Source organism: Blennius ocellaris (assembly GCF_963422515.1).
Source record: "Blennius ocellaris genome assembly, chromosome: 18".
In the NCBI taxonomy this organism is placed as follows: Eukaryota; Metazoa; Chordata; class Actinopteri; order Blenniiformes; family Blenniidae; genus Blennius; species Blennius ocellaris.
In genome coordinates this window covers 18,783,766-18,804,562 of record NC_137667.1, presented here as the reverse complement: position 1 = coordinate 18,804,562, position 20,797 = coordinate 18,783,766, and the positions used below count along the sequence as shown (strand labels likewise).

At 45.3% G+C, this 20,797-nt stretch overlaps 1 protein-coding gene across 1 annotated transcript in view; it reads right to left on the bottom strand.

The window, feature by feature from the left end:
• col12a1b (collagen, type XII, alpha 1b) overlaps positions 1-20,797 on the bottom strand; it is a 132,048-nt gene that overhangs the window by 71,379 nt on the left and 39,872 nt on the right. Inside the window, 12 exon segments of the mRNA XM_080513816.1 lie at positions 697-836; positions 1,293-1,422; positions 3,785-3,921; positions 5,370-5,499; positions 7,015-7,160; positions 9,217-9,346; positions 14,372-14,517; positions 16,487-16,633; positions 16,737-16,758; positions 16,760-16,902; positions 17,347-17,466; positions 19,008-19,157. Of these exon segments, the coding sequence (XP_080369942.1) occupies positions 697-836; positions 1,293-1,422; positions 3,785-3,921; positions 5,370-5,499; positions 7,015-7,160; positions 9,217-9,346; positions 14,372-14,517; positions 16,487-16,633; positions 16,737-16,758; positions 16,760-16,902; positions 17,347-17,466; positions 19,008-19,157 (1,541 nt within the window).

Genomic DNA, 20,797 nt, shown 5'->3' with positions numbered 1-20,797 from the left:
CGGTAGCTGTTAGCTTGTTAGCTTAGCCACTGGTGCCGGTCAGCTGTTTGCTTAACCACTGACGCCAGCTGTTAGCTTATTAGCTTAGCTTATCGGTGGCTGTCAGCAGTTAGCTTGTTAGCTGGTGCCAGTCAGCTATTTGCTGGTTCACCGAGTCATCGGCACCAGTCAGCTTGTTTGCTTAGCCACCGGCGCCAGTCAGCTGTTAGCTTGTTAGCTGAGCCACCAGCGCCAGTCAACTGTTAGCTTCATGCGACTCTGCGTTGCTCCCATTGGTCATGAAGCTATAAATCCATCTAGAGAAGTCCTGGACCACCACAAACAGACAGGATCAATATATTTTAGTCGAGAACCACCCCGGAAAAGTGCTAATGTACTTATATTTTTTTTATATGGTCAGAATTGCTCAAGATCTGTTCAGACCAGACACTGCAAAGAGAGCAGATCGAGACAGACTCTTTGTCCCGGACAAGAAATCCGCCCGGATTCGCTATAATCTTGCAGCATGCTCAACATGCTCTTTTCTGCTCTCAACATCTCCAGAACCGCACTGAACCACTTTGCTGATATGTAGCCTCTTGATAAGCTGTCTACTGTTCACTCGCGACTACAGCAAGTAATAATAGCAGTATTACAACTAAAACAACATTAATGAATTAAATTGGAGGCACACTGACGTCTGCTCTTCACACTTACATACTGAAAGTCGGGCTCCCCTCTCTTGGTCCAGCCGATGCGGTACAGGGCCACGTCCGGGGCCCCGTGGTCCCAGGTGGTTCTGAACGAGGTCTGGGTCACGTCGGAGAACTGCAGGCTCTTGGGGGCGGGGACGACATCTGCTCGCAGGAACGAACAGAGAAGATGGACGATGTTTACAAGACATTCGGAGAGATGAAGCAACATCACTTGAAGACTCTTCATAGAGACTGACTGTACAAACCCAGGCTGTAAATACTGTAGCATTGGAGTTAGATGGAGGGTTAATGATAATTATTAGTCTCACTAAAAAAGTATTTCTCATAGTCTCGAAGTCCTCATCTTGCACAGAAGCGCGTGTCCTAATCCTACATCTAATTGCAATGTTTGGTTGAATTTCTAAGCCCTGCCCATATACTTGTGATTCAAATTGGGTTAGGGTTAGGTGTGGAACTTGTTGCAACAAACTGAGTGGATACAACTGAATTGAACTGGATTCAATGATTGAAAAAAAACTAAAAACAGGTGGGATGAAGATGTTATTGGAAATCATCCGTTTAACGCACAAAGGCTCCGAATGAAATGCTCATTCTCACCGGTGATGGCGGTTCCAAGCATCGGGGCCGCGGGTCCCTCGTCATAAATGGGGGTGACGGCCACGTCGTACTCAGTCTGGGAGAGGAGGTTGGTCAGGACTCTGGTGGTGGTGCCTCCGTCAACTTCAACCTGGAAAATAAAGATTGTGTCAGAGTAACCGACGAGGAGCTGGTCTCAGTACCAACACTGGATAATCCATCTGATTTATTGGTATATAGAGAGTTTTCAGGGGTTTATATGTGGAATTAAAACAATAACCGGTTGAGTTGAAATATACACAAATACAGAATGTGTGTACATGTGGACACACACTTTAAATATTATTATAGTGATACTTTCTTTGTCGGCATGAATCAACCAGCAAGTGAACCAGATCATGACTCAGCTTGCATCATGCTTTTGAGTGAGACGCTAAAACGATTTCCCAAACAAAACAGACTGCAAATAACCTGGCTGAACTTTATATAAAGCCTTTGTTTTGGAAGGACTTATTTTTGGAACAAACACAGGAAGTGCTGGCATTCAGACGTTGTTGATGTAACTTCATCGCTCGTAAATTGGTCACAACTTCAGTGAGGAGAACTGTTGCCACCAGCGGTCGGGATCCTTTCACTGTCACTCCGAATCGTCGTCATCGAGTTTTAAACAAGCAACAAGCCAGTTTGAAGAACTTCACGAGGAGGAAGATATTTGCCGTCACACAGAGGGAGGAGGAAAAGTATAAAGTACTCATTTACATATAACTGGAAAATCTTCGTAAATGTGGCGATGAAGTACAAATACTAGACCGTTTGCCGTCTTAAAGGTATATCCAAAGGCACAGGAAGGGAACAAGAAGCCTTCATCGTTAATCCTTAAGAGGAATTGAGCTGCTCATCCATCTGAACTTTCTGGAAACGTCTCTGTGTCCTTCCACCACTGACTCATCCCAGACTGTTTGTCCCTCGCCGACGTCCAAAAGGGGAATTAAGGAAAGCGAGCGGAGACAGAAGCTCTTCAGCCAGCGGTCTGCTTTCCCCATTTCCCCCCGTGATGCCGGGCCAACTGGAGCGACTCGACCGGGTCCCGGCGTGGTGACAAAGCTCTGGGTGAGGTTCTACCGTTTCAAAGGTGGCTCCGGGTGGAGGATTTCCAAACAAATCCGCTTCGTGCCAGTGGAGCAACGGCTGACACGTGCCAAGGGAAAAAAAGACGGCTGAGCGACTGAGCGTCCGCCCCATTGCTATTTGACAGACATATTAGCTAGTTTATAGTTTTATTTGTGTAGAAGGCAGCGATTAACAGCCATGTTAATCGCAGCTCCTTCTCCACGAGCTGCGAGAGCGAAGGAGCCACTGGAGAGCAGTTTCCCTGCCTGCGAGTAGATATTTGGGAAATGTCCACTGTACAAAGGTCCAATGTCCAAATCTGTACTTTCATTTAAGAAATGAAAATAAAGCAGCATGTGTACTAAGTCAGGAAAAAACTGGCATATAATCAATAATCATATACTACAACAATTCTCCTGCGCTGAATGGCGACTGAAAACACAACTTTTTGAAAACGGCTCCCAAGCTGGAGCTTGCTGAAAATGCTCAGACTCCAACTCTGCGTCCGAAAAAATGGGAAAATGCAACTCTAGAAATAAAATGCTCCAACTCTGTCAGCATGGAAACGGGGGGGGGATGCAACTTTTCTGTAACGCTGCTACTGAGCATGTGCAGAACTCATTCTCCTGCACATGCTCAGTAGATGGGCAATAAGAACAGTGTTTCCTCCACAGTGTCGTGACTCCCAGTCCACATTCTCCTGGAACGTGGTACTTTTATTTTGACAGTCACTGTGATAACAATCAAACTTCCTGTGTTCTCCCATTGTGCATGTTTATAGCGTATGGTTCTCTGCCGCATGTGTGCGGTTCCATTCCAAAGACAAACAACAGCACCCACTATTGGCCTTGCATGCTAACTACATTGCTTTCAGCAGTTCTGCCATTTCTACATAAACAGACCTTGTAAACGCAAAGCTGTTTTGAAATGAAAACATAAAATCGATGCATATTCCGGGAGCCTTTAAAATCTAGCATGGATCGTAGATGGAAATTAAAAGGTTTGAACAGATGAAATATTTTTGTTGAAAATACTATAAACTGTGCTTAATTTGTTTTCCTTTTTTTTTTTTTAACTGGTTTTAGTTCAAATGTTTGATTTGTCGCCAGGAACATTGTGAGTGCACGAGTTTGATTCAAGCCTCACTTGTCAATACTTTGAGTTATGACGTGTTTGAGCTGGACACAACTGACGGTCGGTTCAGATTCACAAAATACGTGGGATTGCTGGGTGTTTCTCTGTAAACCACGAGTTGCCTATGTTGTAATTGGTGCTCTGTAAATAAATCAAAGTGAAAGCCTCCGTCACAGATTGATGTTTAAAAAGTGACACGGTCGTTCATCTGGTGGCTAACGGTACGTTCACTGTAATCCTGCACGAGAAAGATCAAACTGCGGCCTCACCTCCTTCAGCTCGCCTTCCTCCGGTTTGTAGGTGATCATGTACTTGAGGACGGCGCCTGGCGCGGCGTCCCAGTTAAGCCTCATGTTGCTGTGGGTAACATCGGTGATCCTCAGGGCGCCGCCGGCTGGCATGGGCACTGCGGGGGGAGGGGAGGACGAGCGATCTGTTAAAAAACTCGGCCCGTCCCGTGGCACAGAAACATATCTGATTCCGACGTCACCGTCGATGTTTCTGCGAAGGCTTTAAAGAGTCTGAGGCGAAGCCAAAGGTTTTTACTGAAGAGCTGAAAAACAGACGGCGGCTTGATTTTTTGCTGCCGCTTCTGCGACGCATCTGTTTTCTATCTCCAAGTCCTTCAATCCAAAATATAAACTGCAGCATGTGAGTGATGCGATCCAGCTCTTATAAAACAATGGCTGACATGCAAATAAAAATCAGCTAAATGCTACTAAAGTGCTTACCTTTCCTCAAAACTGTTCTGAGAAAAGAAATATAGCGAGTAAATAGACTAGAGTGCGGACGCTTGATCTAATACATTTGCAGTACATGCATTTTGACATTATGTGATCTGACTGAACTGTTCATCCCAACATATAGCCTGATCACTGTAAGGCAGTTCTGTTCATTCGGGGTTAAAAATGAGGAGAACAGCATGGGAGCAAATCAAAAAGTAATAGTGTATTACAATATGTATTGTGTAATGTGAATGTTTACTAGTTCAGCAAACCAAATGAGTTTGGAGTTAATGAGCTAGTTTCAATCACTCTGCTTCACTTCAATTTTAAAACAAACATATTTGATGTGTTTTGTCGGGTTTGCTGGTGAAGTAGCTTTAATCACAAAATGTTCTGCCTCCCTTTGGCCAGACTGCCAAAAAAGTGGTAAATGGACTTTATTTATAAAGCACATTTTTACAGTTTTGGAGCGCTGGGCACAGTTCATCTCTTTCACATATTCACCATTGGCATGCACTGAGTGTAAAGGGTTGGGTCTTTTCTTATTGCCCAACTGTCTAAAGAGGAGACCAAACCCTCCACACTTGATGGCCGCCATTGGTTTAAAAGGTTCGGTCTCATCTTGCCACATAACAGAAGACCAAACCCTCGACAATCGTCTCCTCAATAAGAAAAGACTGAAGGCTTCAACCTCTTCTTGCACGTTACTGGATATAAGCCGCACCCTCCAAATTTGAAATGAAAAGAAGAAAAAAAAGAGAAAGGCTGGAGTTACGCGATGCACCTGAACGCATCACCCTTGTATTGCTAGCATGAAGCTCGTTAAATTAGCCGAGTCATTGTTTCAGCCACAGGGTTCAAAACCAGTGAGAAAAGTAGTGGCTTATAGTCCGGAAATGACAGGACTTTCATTGTTGTAGGAACTCGTGTTTCCGAACCCAACCGTTAAACGTTTTTTGCTGTTTACGTATTACTTTTATTTAAATTTTCTGTGGAGCACACAGATTTCATGTGACGTATCATTGAGTTAAGAAACGTTGAGGTCGCGGCCAAAAAGCCAAATATTTCTATACGACAGTGGTGGAAACCCAAAACAGAGCTAAAGTGCCGATGATGTCCGGGTACGTACAGGTGACTCCTCTGCCCTCCAGAGGCTCGCTGACAGCTTCTCCGTGCATGGCGTAGTTCTTAATGGCGTACGCCGTGTTGGGTGTCAGCTGCACCAGCTGGGTGTCGGTTGCATCTCCTCCAACACGTACCTGAGGGGGGAGGGGGGCGGGGGTGTCACAAAAAAAAAAAACAGAAGTTGTTTGTCTGTTGCAATGTCTGGAAAACACGCTTTCGGGTAGATTATAGGCAAACCATTAAGTTCGCCTGGTTTTTCAGACAGAAATCCTCCTGGATTGTTGTACGAAGTGTTGCAGTTTTGTAATCTCGATCCTCCTCCCGCTGTCTATATGGTCAAAAAGTGTGAGTTTCCCATTTTCTCCAACTTTCTGTCAGCAATGTGTGCTTTGTGTCATTTTTCAGTGCCGCCGTACGCGTCGCCAGGCGCACACATACACTTGACTCTGTCACTTTGCCGTGGATTTGCAGCCGCTTGGCGTGAACATGGAGCGGCAGGGTTCCTCAGCCTAAGTTCCAACAACCAGGCCCCTAAACCTCCTGGAGCTACAGCGCATACACCCAAAAGCATGCTAAAGCTCCGATATTTTAATGGCTTCTGTTGTTTAAAGTACAGCATCATTTGTTAAACCTTTACATAAGTTTTCCACTTATAAAAGCGCGTTTTATAAGTGGAAAGTACAACTGCCAATGCTCCGGCGTAAAGTCTTGACGATGCTTTATGTTGGATAATTTCCGCCACGGCATAAAAAATTAAGCTTCCCTCTCCGATTGTGGCGTCTTTTATTCGCACTTCAAACACCTGCATTTTCCAGCGCGGACCACCTCGCCGCGCATTAAATCATGCCTGAGATATTCCTGCGCTGTGTAATTGCACATGTAGGCCGACACCTCGGCGGCGCTTGGAGTCGGGGGCGCAGCATCTGTTCGGTTTATATCATCCCCATGACATCAGACGGTGAGCTAATCCTTCCCATTACCCGGCGAGTCTGACGGCTCCGCTTTTAGTAGGTCAGGTCCGAGCCCGAGTCAGGCCCGCTTCCTGCTCTGTGGCGCGCTCGTCACCCACATCTGGAAGCAGTGAGACAGCGACCCCCCCCTCCCCCCACCCCCACCCCTCCTTTTAGGCAAGAGTGTTAGCGCTGAGCAGGCAAAATAAGGCAGGTTTTAGTTCAAAAGGTTTGCAGTGAATCACTCGCTCTTTTAAACCGCTCACCTTCGATAAGCGATCTTTGTCTACGGAGCAATTGAAAGTGAACCGGAAAAAAAAGGGTTGTTCGGATGAGTGGTTCTGATGTGGAGACGCATCGTCGTGATGCTTAATGAGCAGCCACAAACCAAACAGACTATTCATCAGTTCAAATCATTTAAATTAAAACGGTTTCAAACCTGAGATGAGTGATTAGAATAATGCAGTGTCAGCACACATATGTAAAGATTGTAGTGATTTCCAGTAGTAATTGTTTGGTCTTGTGAAAATAATAACATTTTCATCACATATACTCTGCGAAGTTTTAAATTCATGGTTGTTACGGTACTATTTGACTGATCCGGCCCACTCGAGATGAAAGACTTCAAAGGGAAAGTGAAAAGTCTTAAAGCCTCACTGGGTTTGTGGCCTAACACGAGGACAAGGCGTCTGAGCGTACCTCTCTCTCCTGCTGGTCAGCGCTGCCGTTGAGCGGTCTGTACAGCAGCATGTAGCCCGTTGCCCCGGCCGCCGCGTCCCAGCTCACCATCATGGAGCTCATGGTCTCGTCGTAAACGTTCATGTTGGTCGCCGCTGACAGCGGCACTGATGGGGGGGAAACAGAAGAAGAAGAACGGTCCGTCAGCTTTTATCCAAACGTGCAGCACGGATCACTTTCAGTTCAAAAGCAAAGGTCAGTGTACCTGAACGGTCCTCGGGCGGCCGTTTTAAAGAGGACACTGTGTGTTTTGATGTGATTTAATGGCGAGAGCCACCTTCCGATGAAATGATGTAAATCAGTGGTGATCAATACGCCCTCTCCGATCCTCACAGTGAAGCCAAACACTGACAGAACACCGACAAGTAGAAGCCTTAAATATAAGAGCAATAAAGGTCCCCGGTTTGGTTAAAGTGACGTCAGTGTTTCTGATTGTCCTCGGGGAAGGCTTGGTTACAAAACAAGCTAATGCTAAAACCAGACATCTACATAGTCCAAGGTTGACTTAAAGAGATCATAAAGTTAAGTGTTTCTGATGGGCAGAGTATCATATGTCTGGGTCAGGCTTCTGCTTTTTAAACCTGGGCTTGGGTTTGTTTGTTTGATTTCTTTCCTTAATGGGGTCTTGGGGGGGGGGGGGGGGGGGATTAAGAAAATCTACGTCCACAAAGGAAGATTAGATTTCTTGTGCTGATGGCATATTGCTTTTCATTTTAGTGGGTGCACGGTGAAAGAAGAAAGAATACTGGATTTTTGTATCCAAATGACTTCAATCTAAAAGTCTGATTGAAGCAGAAACTCAATTAAATATGTCAAAACAAGGTTGATGAACAGAACGGGGAAGAAGATGAGGGCTGCTGCTGCTGCAGCAGTTGTGGTCGTCTCTCAATCAGAATGGGTGCAGGCTTGATTCCTCATCTCTGGAGCTGGAGTTTTAAAATGGTGACGTCTAACATTTGCTGACGTCCACGTCGATGCGTTGCGGTGTTTCGAGCGTAAAATACGTCCAAACAAGCAAAAATGTTGTCATGAAAAGTTGAATGCTACTTGCCTAGCCTCCTCACTGGCTGCAAACTGTGGAATGGATTTCCTGACTCATTACTCCACGTCTCATTGAGACCCGCCTCCGTTCAAGAAATCCAGTCCACATTTTGCAGAGCAACGGCAGGGAAACACTTGTGGAGTCACAGACGCGACTTCATGGATCTGAAATCGCCGCTGAAAAAAAACTTTAAAATATCGGAAAAAAACACACTAGCGCGTTCGGGCAAGGTGGGTAGATGATTGACTTGCCCGAGCAAAGCTTTTACTCGCCCTGGAAGTTTGGACAAGCCTTAATGTCCAGCCCTGAGAGTGATAAATGAAAACTTCGGACATGCGACCACTTTTAAGAGGAGATTTTTATCGCTAATGACCCACTGTTCGATGTATTTCACAATCACTGTCTACAAAAGCATTGTCTGGAATCGGGGGCGATTCAGCTCTGGGACTTCTAAAGCTACACTGGCCGGAGGTTTATACTCCCGGGGGCAATCCCCCGGCCCTCCGGGATGGGGATTGGGCGGTCGTCTTGGCCAACGACTCTTTGAAATATAGACAGCATGAGTTTGGGAATCGAACCGACAACTGTGAGGTTGGAAGATGACCGACTCCACCAAACGAGCTACAACAGCTCCAATAAACAATAAAGTACCAGACACACTGGTTTTATCCGTTTCTTCAACAATTCTGCTTGTTACATGAACAAATATTAAAAGTTTCATTGTGAAGAAGGATCATTGCAACAATGAAATGTGCTTCTATTTATTTATTAGTATTATTATTATCTCATGTTTTTGTTATTGTACCACTCATGTATTTACGTGCAAACTAATCTCCATCTGGTGCGTTTACAACTTGTGATTCTCACTCCGCTCACAACAGACTGACATCATCTCACAGCGTTGCGTCACAAGGCGTTCGCTTGTGTTTGGTGCTCTTGTGCAAACGGGCCCGCTGGAGCAGATAGAAAGAAAGACGGGTAAACAAGTTTCACTGGCGTGAGGGAACCTGAAGTAACCGAGCTGGGGAGTCAACTTGTTTATCTCAGAGGCCGCGCAGCGACGATGGCGGCTGTCGGCCCACATGAGGAAGCCTGCAGGGGGCGCCAGAGGGAAAACTCACAGGTGGTCTCGGTGCCCTTCAGGGGCTCGCTGCTCTGCTCGCCCACCACGGAGTAGACGTTGACCAGGTACTCCGTCAGGGGAGCCAGGTTCTCCAGCACCACGCTCGTCACCGTCCCGTCGACCAGCAGCTGGAACGACAGAGGAGAGGATCATCAGTCAAACGTAAGAATCAGAACCGTCCCGCTGATGCTCTTCGGGCCTGCCAAGTCATGATTACTACAACTCCTTCAGGTCAGATAGCCGGAACTTCAAGTGAAAACACATCGTTATTGCTTTTGTTTCTGAGAAGTCTTCTGTTTACACTGCAACGTTCTGAAAACGTTTTCACCCAAATTGGAGAAACGCTGAAAATTATGTCGTCATATGTTATGACACTAGTGAGTGCTGTTGTATTTCAAAAAGTTGCACTTTCCTCTAATTACATGGAGCCGGAGCCGGAGCCGGAGCCGGAGCCGGAGCCGGAGCCGGAGCCGGAGCCGGAGCCGGAGCCGGAGCCGGGGCCGGAGCGTTTTCAAAACGTTGCATTCTCAGCGGCTCCCAGCATCATTGTTGTGTAAAAGGACACCCAAAACACAACAGACGTTTTGAGTTTTACCTCAAAAACGTTACAAAAACAGGGATTTCGTTACTTGAAACTCTTGGTAGCATTTAATAGATGGAGGTCAGACAATTAAAGTCAACCAGTAGAATTATTTTACGCATCACTACACTGAAAAAGTAACAAGTAACTATAGAAAACTATAATATTGCTATTCTGTGTCCTTGATTGGGCCTGATTGAATCCTGTGCACGTTCAAGTTTAGGTGAAGATACAGCTACTGAAGATGCTCTAAAATCTGGATGTTAACGCTTCGTTCAAGAGCTGAATTTATGAACTACTGACAGGAATAAGAAGCAGCTGGAATAAACCACCAACATATCAACAGCAACTCAGCTTTGATATGAGGCAACACATGCTAATCAAAGCTAATGTGGACGTTACTTAAAGATGGATATATTCATGCTCCTGCAGGGAGTTTTGAATATGTTGAGAATGAATAAGGAAATCCTCCTCCAGTAAACAGGAGCTGAATGAAACCGTTTTGTTCTTGGGCTCTTCCAGGCTTCAGATTTACTGAACAAAAATTACAGGTAAAAAAACCAACAACAAAAAAACCACCCATATCAAAATTTGGACACAAAGGAATGAGAACGAGTTCAGCTTGATCTGTAATATGGCGGGTGTTTAAGTCAGTGTTTGGTAACGCTCCAGCCCTCAACATTTCACCTTCAGCTGATTACAGTCTGTTGAGATGAAACTGTTGCGTTGCGTTCGTGGACCAGTCGGAATGCTCTAGAACGTCCAACTTGGCCGTCTGAGTGGAGTCACATTATCGCACTATCGCACTGGAAAATCTCAACCAGCACAGAATAAACAAAAAGGTTTATTCAAGTTTTGAGATCTGGATTTAAAAAAAAAAGAAAAAAGAATCGTCCTCTTATCAAATCAGTTACATCTGTCATCGGTTACTGTGAGTTGAACCTTCGTCCGGTAGAAGGAACAATGTTTATAGTTTGATCTGAAATGGAATTTATTATTCATGATACCTGCAGGAACATTTACTAAACTGAGACACGAGCCATCAGGATACCAAGAGGAACAATCCACACTCCCTTAATATGAGATTTCACATTTAATACAAGTGTCAAGGGCAAAAGTCATCTCCACCATTTTTTGAAGGCACACATTCAAACAGTTTATGAGTCGAAGAAATCTACACAATTTTCCAAGCCAGTTGTCTTTGAAAACACAAAACTTTTGTTTTGCACGTTGGGGGTCTATTTACTCAACACCAGTGCTTGGAGTCACTGAAAACACAACCATTTAAGATTGCTCCAACTCCATGAAACAGGAAAAACTCTACTTTTATGAAATGTTGCTACTGCCCATGAGTCCCACGGCCGTAGTAACGAGTTATTCCGCACATGTCATGTCATGACTCCCAGTCCAGATTCTCCTGGATTTGGTGGTTTTACAGTCGACAGTCACTGTAATAACAATCCAACTTGGTCGTCTGTCCACTACAATGTCTGCGTTCGCCTATTATTAAGACCGACGTTTTCTTTTTCACGAAAAAAGTGATTTAGTCTGTAATTGTTGTTAACTCAAGAAACAAGCAAAACCTGGGCAGGACCATATCTGGTAACTTGCCCTACAAACGGTTAAACATTGTCCAGGTTTGCAGGGAAGTGCCAGAAAACCTCCAACAACTCCCACATGTCCAAGCAGCAGGCGAGATAAAGAGTTTCTAAATTGTGGAAAGGTATGAATGAAAGTAAACTTTATCCGACTCCACATCAAAAACCAGCCTCCACATAATTAAAGCAGTAAGCCAGACCACTGTGCACTCAACGATGCAAACCACGTTTCAAAATAAATAAATAAATACAAGTGGATTTAAACATGCTGTAAATGTAAGAGGAGGTTGCCGGTTTTAAAATGTATATTCCTGTACGTTCACTTTGTTGAAAATTTGAAGACGCTCGTACATTTAACGACCCCCGGGACATAAAACTTGTTTAGAAGCAGAAACACAAAATGGAGGACTTTACCGCTGGGAGTTGAGAAACTACTTAACCTTCGTGTTTCTGTCTAAACTGGTTCGTTTACAAGGTAAAGAGGCAACGAGAGGCTGCAGTGGAGGAACTTTAACCTGAAGGATCGGCAAAAAGCGTCACTATCTGACAAATAATGTCCATAAATACAAGGCATGAACCCTGTTATTTGATCTAAATTGTCTTTATGGACATAATGTAGATGTACGAGCTCTGGAGAAACGATATTTTGATAATGATGCTCAACCTACTGGCACTTAATAGTCGGACAGGTCAGCGTTTGGAGAAATTAAAAGCAGGAAAAAAAAAGACTTCAGCAAAACATCGGGTGAGATTTGACTTCATTGATTGCAAAGATTTGGTGATTTTTACCAACAATGATTTCGTCTTTTGGTGATCAATATAATTGTAAACCTGTTGTACTTCTTTTAAAACGCATGGTAACTTTACCAGCTATAATGCACGTGTTCAATTTATGAACAGTAACATGCGTGTTAACTTTACGAACTATAATGTACATAATAACAAAAAGCCTTCATTTCAGAAAGAAAAGTCACGATAAGCTTCCTAATCTAAGGCCTCGTACATCTCACCAAGACTGGAATGTATCTCCTGCCTAAGTAAATGAATTTGCAATAATGGTATGAATTTTTATTTTGGTCACTATATTGGCTCATATGATCACGTGATATAACAACATATTCAAATATTTATTGTTAATTTTTCCAAACACCCCCCCCCCCCCCCTTTTTTTATTTATGCCTTCTACAAGTGATTTTATGACCTTAAAATAAATGTTAAACACCCACTTTACTACATGATACAACATCTGCTGGGACTATTTAATGTCCTCATGTCTGCTCTTTTGCTCCACAAGCATCTCTTGGAAATTCACTTACTGGTCACACATGCTATGAATCACAGCGGATAAGAGCCGCACTACACACTCGGTATCTAAATATCATATATCTCTGGTTCCTGTGGCCACGCAGGACCTGCACACCAAATGTAAACACAGAAGAAGAGGAAGAGGAGGGAGGAGGAGGAGGAGGAGAAGCTGCTGTGAGGTCTAAATTAAGAAGATCCAGTGGAAACTCGGCCTGATTTCATTCAACCGGGATTATAGTCACACAGTCTGCACATGGCGGGGGCCAATAAAAGCACAAAGAGTGGAAAATGACCTGCGCTTTGGTTTTAGAGCGAGAGAGGGGACTGTCAGTGGGCTGAACGTAAACTCAACTGAAGTATCCTGATTTCAACTCCCAAAGCAGAGCGGGGTTTTGAATAAATGCCAAGAGGGTGAGATCTGCAAACACTCAGAGGACTTTGTGTGTGTGTGACGTCGCAGAACAGACGACGATGAGACAACAGGTGGGAGATGCAGGCTTGAAAAAATCTCAAATGCAAACAAGCAACAGGCTCATGTGTTTAGCAGTCGCCGTGCCACCTCGGGTCAGGGACGGCCTTGGTGCCATCAGAGTTTGGCTTCACTGTAATGATCTGGCAATCAGGGATCACAGAGAGCGGCTGCAATCTTTCACATGCAGAAGTTTGGAAGACCCCCTGGTCTGAGGGAATCAATAGGCAAAAGGAGCTGTTTAATATTCAGGGTCACATCCAACACTGACACATGGTGAACATTTGGTAAAACGCACCAATTATATTCCAGTCTCCGGATCACTTCAAGTCGGAGCCACAAAAGCGAATACAGATCTCAAACCTCAATGACCAAACCAGCACTTCATATAAACCAGACTTTTCTTTTTTTTGCTCCATTGTCTCAAAGAAAACTCAATCATGTATTCAAATGGGGGTGGATTGCACATATTTTATTACATATTTACAGGATAATAAGTAGTAGCTCTGGGTTTTCTTTGCTGACCGCAGGAATTTAAAGGGCTTATAAAGATCTCTTGCGGAACAAAGCTGGGAAATGCAGTTAAAATTCAGCTCCGTGAAGCCGATGGCTCCCTGCTCTGGCATGGCCGAGTCCAACGGGAGTTTTGATGTTAAAACCTCGCGGGCCGAAGACCCTACAGGACCCCGACGGGAGTGGAAACCACGGTGGTACCGGGCACCAACACATTACACCCTTTTTGAGAAGCTGAAATGGTGAGGCGCTAGGCCAAGCAAAAACGGGGCTTGGCGTCAGCCACAGTGCAACTTTTTGAGAACGGCTCAAAAGTGGAACTTTGGGAAAATTATGTTTGTTGTGCACACGTGCAAATTAATGGACAATAATGTAATTTGTCCATACGAATGTCTGTGTGCCCGCCGATGTTAATGTTCATCGCGTATTGCTCTCTGCACACACATGCTAACGACCTCGTTTACAGCGTTTCTGCCGTTTCCGTGTAAACAGGCATTGTTTGCAAAAAATGGTGCGTTTTGACTGGAAACGTAGTTGTGAGGACGAGGAAACGTTTGATCGAAACGGACCAGTGAAGACTTTAAACACCCCGGGAAAATGACAAATTCACGAAAATCCAAAAGTGACCTGAACGTTCTTCTTTGGTCATACATCCATCAATCGGTGGCCATCATGTATTTCCTCTCACCTCCTGGGTGGGTCCTCCAGAAGCCACCATGTACGTGACGCGGTACTGCTCCACGGGGCTGCCGGGCGCCGTCCAGGTGGCACGGAAGGAGCTGTGGGTCACGTCCGAGGTCACCAGTCCGCTCGGCGCCTCCAGTTCGTCGTCATCTGCAAACATGACAAACCCTGAATACCTTGAATACCGTCCAAACAAGTCGATATGACGCGGCCAACCCCGCCGCCACAAATCTGCCCCCGGCTGCCGTCTGGAAAGGCTTCGCTTAAAAAGTCTGTTTTTCTCTGAGCGTGCCGCAAGTCCGTTTTTTGATTTATAGATGGACAGAACTTCCAAGATGGAAGTTTCCACAAGAGCATCCTTTGATGGTCTGACATAATTGAGAGCGTCGGGGAGGATTGCGTCAAATTATGGCTGCAAATCCGTCTCACTTTTATCTTCCGCTGCCCGCTCACGCTCGTCTTCTGCTTTTTTCTTTTTTCAGTGTAAGCCATAAAACGCTCTGCATCATTTCAACCTTTCAACTTGTCAAAAATCATTCGTTTCATCAGGCGAACTGGGCTCAAGTGTGACTTTACTCATATTTCTCTGACTTCACGTCGTCTTTCATAAGCGGAGCGCCGTCCCCGCCCCGCAGCACCTGTAAAACCCTCTGAGAGCCGGCAGTAAAAAACTCCCAAGAAATTTATGGTCGTCAGTCTTTTAAAAACTGTGGTTTTGTAAATTCCGGAAAGAGCGAGACTTTGTGAAGCTACAAAGCTTCTGAGCCGACCTCCAGTACGGCCAATTGCTGCGAGGTGTAAATCTGACTGGCTGGTATTTAAAGAGCGTGCTGTACTATACAGCCGCAAGCGGGGAACCCAGGTCATCGTGGATATTTGGGAATGGGAAGGGGATAGAGGGTGTGTTCACACTGGTAGATGTGGTGGCGGTCGGTCCAGTGGCTTGAGAGCAAGAAGGTTTGATTCTGGGTCCCATTGTTTTGCAGTTTGGAGGTTTTCTCTGTAGCCGTCATACTTATTGGTTCAATCGATTGCTCCAAATTGAGCTGTGAAAAGCTCTCGCATTGGTGTGTCGTGTGTGTCACGTTCGGTTGGATTAAAGAAGCACTTTGTTAAGTTTATTCTGAAGCGGAATCGTGGAAATTTCTCATGTTCATGAGTTGATCACCTCACAACCTTTGAGTCCAATTCAGTTTGGAGGATTTTCTACAGCTTCTATGGTTTATTACAATGAATCAATACGAAGCTTCCATTGTTAGACTTGTTGATGACTTTAAATTGGTTGCAAGGTTGTGTGTGTGTGTGTGTGTGTGTGTGTGTGTGTGTGTGTGTGTGTGTGTGTGTGTGTGTGGGTGTGTGTGTGTGTGTGTGTGTGTGTGTGTCATTTCAGTACTAATTCAAACAACAGTGTCAACTCGTGGCTTGCCATGCGAACTACATCGTTTTCAGCATTTCTTCTGTTTCTGTGTAAAACAAATGGTTTTTCTAAACGTTGCCACATAAACACAAATATTTTCTGAAACGAAAATGCAATAACGATCAGTGTTGATTGCTGACTACTAGTTACTCCTTTAAAAGGTTTGTTACGTCACCAATGATATGTTTTTAAAAGTAACTAAGTTAGATTACAGGTAACTTTTTAATTGCTTTCAGCACCAATATAAGATTTGTACTATTAGAGGTATTTATTAGTACGTAGTTATAGTCTGTTGTGGCACTATTTATCTATTTATTTGCACTATGTGACCATTTAATTGCCCCCCCCCCGGGGAGAAATAAAGTTATTTAAAAAAGGAGGGGGGTCTTATTGCTGACGATGGTTGGTTCCAATTCTTTTGTGTTCCCTGAACGCACCGTTAGAGAGAGTTGACTTGTGATTGGCTGAGAGTGGAGAAGGGGGCGGGGCAGATAATCATGCAGCGTCAGTTTGGAGGAGAAAGGAGGAGCGTCTGGTTCTGTTTCATAATAAAGCGGCTTTACGGACGAGAAACTCGTCTTGCGTGACGCTACAATAGTAACGCGCAGTAACTTAAGAGAAGTAACTTTAATCTGATTACTGGTTTGGAAACAGTAACGCGTTAAGATTAGCCGTTGCTGAAGAAAGTGGCCATGCTCCTACCTGAACCCTTCACGCTGTTGCACAGGTTGACCGTGAGGTCGTCGACGATGTCCAGCAGGAACTGGAAGTCGTTGACGTTGTACATGTGGATTTCGTCGGGGTCCGTGGCGATGGACCTCAGCTCGTTCTCGTCGGCGTTCTTCACACCTGGAGAAGTAAAAACACAGAGCTTCACACGCTGCGGGTCGCACTTGGGGGGGGGGGGGGGGTTCCCCTCTTCCTGCACTTGGGAACACGGCCGCTCGCTCACCGATGGCATAGAGCTCGATGTTTGCTGTCCCTCAGGTTCTGTGAGTTGAAGACGACTTCATCCTGTGACTTTCCGTCGGTGATCAGGATGCCGATTTTACGAGAATTCGGACGCATTCCCACGTTGGGCTTGAAATTGTTCTGCAGGATGTAGTTCAGAGCCATTCCTGCACACGACGGCGGAGAAACAGTTGTACAAAGCTTGTTTCAAACTATTAAGGTAGACTGGCACCGAGGCTATTAGATTGATGGCTTTCTTGATTCATCACAAATTAAATCAAATATATAGCTTTTAGCTTTAACAGTCATGTTGATTGGTCGGTCAGTTGGTCGGCGGGTTGATTATTTGGTCAGTCAGGTAGTTAGTTGGTTAGTTGATTGGTCGGTGAGTTAACTTTTAACAACTGTACAGCCATAAAATGAGAATAAACACAGACGTTCTCTTCATAAGGAACAAAAGAAGGGAAAAGACCTTGAGATCTGCTGGGAGATTTGACTTTTCACTCTACAAGTGAACGTTATCAAACGGTTCTGATCTGGCATTCAGCTCTAATCTTCTTGTTTAAATAGTTGTGATTCACACACTGGGGTACAGATCAGCCGCTCATCACCTGTCATGGTGTTTCCTCCCTTATAGGGCAGGTTCGCCACGGCATTCAGCAGAGACTCTTTGGTCGGGTGAGCGTTCAGGTGCCATTCAGTCTTGGGGTCTCCGCTGTACTGAGCCAGACCTGCAGAGGAGGAAGAACGATTTCAAAAACTAATCTATGAAGCTACGTCAAGAATGCATGAACACATGAAGCACAAACCAGAAAGAGGCAAAGGAGACGGAGTCTGTTACGACAGTTTACACATTTCCTGGTGATGGGTCACACTCAGTATTCGTATGGTTCGGTTCCACTGGACCGACGTGACGGAATCCCACCATGATCGAAGTTATGTCCAGTAAACACCCATACATATATTCATTCTTTTATTTAGTCACAACTCTGAGCTGTGACTTGCTGAACACCTGTTTGGTTGTTTTTTTAACTGCTAAAAAAATAACTTACCAACAAGGATTTAATCCAAATTTTTCTTTACGGACAAAGCTACAAGAACTAGAAGTGTAATTCATGAGAATGAAGACATATGAAATCACTTAATTTATTTAATTACATATCACTTAATTGTGAAATGTATGTTTTATCTCAGAAATGTTAATATCGCCCTGAGTATCTCTGTGGATTAGATTAGACTAGACAAGCTGAGATTAGATTCAAATAGACTTTATTGATTCTGAAAAAACCCTCAACATAATTCATCATCCAGCAACAATGCAAAAGAAACAAAGTCTATATGTCTAATGCATTAGTTTATGTTGTTATTGGTGGGGCAACATTGTTGTTGTTGTTAGTAGTGGTGGTGATGGTGGTGATTTTGGTGATGGTGGTGGTGATGGTGTTGGTGTTGGTGGTATTGGTGATGGTGGTAGTGTTGGTGGTGATGGTGGTGGTGATGGTGATGGTGTTGGTGGTAGTGTTGGTGGTGATGGTGATGGTGGTAGTGTTGGTGGTGATGGTGTTGGTGGTAGTGTTGGTGTTGGTGGTATTGGTGATGGCGGTGGTGTTGGTAGTGATGATGTTGATGGTGATGTTGATGGTGATGGTGGTGGTGTTGGTAGTGATGGTGTTGATGGTGGTGGTGATGGTGATGGTGGTAGTGTTGGTGTTGGTGGTATTGGTGATGATGGTGGTGTTGGTAGTGATGATGTTGATGGTGATGGTGGTGGTGTTGGTGTTGATGGTGGTGGTGATGGTGTTGGTGGTAGTGTTGGTGGTATTGGTGATGGTGGTGGTGTTGGTAGTGATGGTGTTGATGGTGGTGGTGATGGTGTTGGTGGTAGTGTTGGTGGTATTGGTGATGGTGGTGGTGTTGGTAGTGATGGTGTTGATGGTGGTGGTGATGGTGTTGGTGGTAGTGTTGGTGGTATTGGTGATGGTGGTGGTGTTGGTAGTGATGGTGTTGATGGTGGTGGTGATGGTGTTGGTGGTAGTGTTGGTGGTATTGGTGATGGTGGTGGTGTTGGTGATGATGGTGGTGCTGATGGTGGTTGTGATGGTGTTGGTGGTATTGGTTATGGTGGTGTGTTAGTGGTGGTGGTGTTGGTGGTGTTGGTGATGATGGTGGTGCTGATGGTGGTGGTGGTGGTGTTGGTGGTATTGGTTATGGTGGTGGTGTTGATGATGGTGATGGTGTTGTTGATGGTGCGTCACAATGCAGACAGAGTTACCGATCTGGACGGCGTTAGGCCCGATGTTGAACACGCTGACCATGCGCCCGATGAAGTTGCGGATGGTCTTGAAGTTGATGCGTCCGATGCTCCAGGAGCCGTCCACCAGCAGCACCATGTCGGCCTTGGCCGAGGTCTTACACTGAGTGTCTGCAGCAGGGAGAGACACCGGCAGGTTAGCGTGACGGCGGCGGCGAGCGTGGCGGCGAGCGTGGCGGCGGCCGCAAGGCGCCCGGTGCGCGGAGGGGAAGGAGGAGAGTGTGAGAGGAAAGCAAGAGGAGGCGAGAGAAACGCCACAGAACAACCACAAGATGTTGACACAGCGGTGAGCTTTTACACAGCGTTACGTAACACAAACAATTCACACTGGTAACAGATTGTGTAACAGCTGTCACATCTGGATCGAGTGCTCTCTTCGGGGCTTCTCTCTTCCCAGCACAGCGAGACGTTCGGGGACATTTTTTTTTGGGGGGGTTAAACGCTGTTTATGATCCGCCAGTGAATCAGGCCTGTGGTCTCTCCTGGCTGACCCTCCAGCAGCAGCAGGCAGCCACTGTGACACTGATCTACGACGCCTGCTGCTCCCCACTGTTACTGCACACATTCCTGCTCCAGGCACCTGTAGGAGTGAAAAATGGACGCGTGTCCTCAGTTTTAGGACGACACGCCCAGAGATTAAAAAAAAAAGAAAAGAAAGAAAGAAAAAAAAAAGCGGAGCCCTTGATGTGCGATGACGAACACGTTGGGAGGCAGTCGGCTTTCACCCGGGTTGCTCTTCAGCGGGGCTGCAGAAACAGACGCCAGCAGCCGAGCGCGGTAAACAACCAGCTCGTGTGTCAGTCCCGACGTCCGTCAGCGAAAACAGATGTCATAAACACGGCCGGCTTAATGGGCTGCAGACGACCGGGGAAGAAATGTGCAGCCCGGTCGGAGTGCGAGGTGCAAATCAAAGCCTGTTGTCTTCCGCGTTTTTCAAGGTCGGAATCGGCAGCGGCCCAAAGCCTCCGACACCGACGCTCGGAAAATATGAGCCCGAATTCTCTCCGATTTCAACCGGAACGGAATTTTTACAAAAATACTAAGTATAGAGTGTAGCGGTTTTTCGTTCTCGGGCTCCTGTTTGCCAAGTGTGCAAAGCGACAAAGCAGCAATTTCTGAGGTTTCGAGGTCACTTTTGTCTCGTTTCCTTTCTGCCACCTGTGAGTTATCCCAGTACAGACAGTTCAGTTTGACAGGTATACTGCCTGTTATACTGCCCGTTATACTGCAACAAGCAACGCTGCCCTTACTCACAGTGGGATACGTTTGCATGTCAGGAGGACCGGCTCAGTCACAAGATTAACGAGGTACTCTTCCGTAAGTTTAGTGAAATAGTAACAGAGCTTCAGATTTTCACTCACTAATAACTGTGTTACAAATTTCACCACAGTAATCGGCTTCTAGTACATTACTGCTAAAAGTGTATTTGGTGTGATAGCTTAGACCAGGGGTGTCTACGCTATCCTAAAAATGACATAAGGCCAGTTTTAATGAAACCTGCTGGTGCAATATACAGTGCAATGTCCAGAAAACTTCTCCTATAGCTGTTGCATTGTGGGTGTTTTTACAAACGGCACGACTATGAGGCTAACGCTAGTTTTCTGATATGTCAGCTCGAGTCTCAGTGTTGCGTCGCTACTCTTTAGAATTTTGTTAAAAACCAATAAAATTACGTTTTCTTTGAAATTTTCACCATTTGCTTGGTGGTTTGGCCGGATCGGAGCCTCTTGTCCACCGGTTTTGGCCCACGG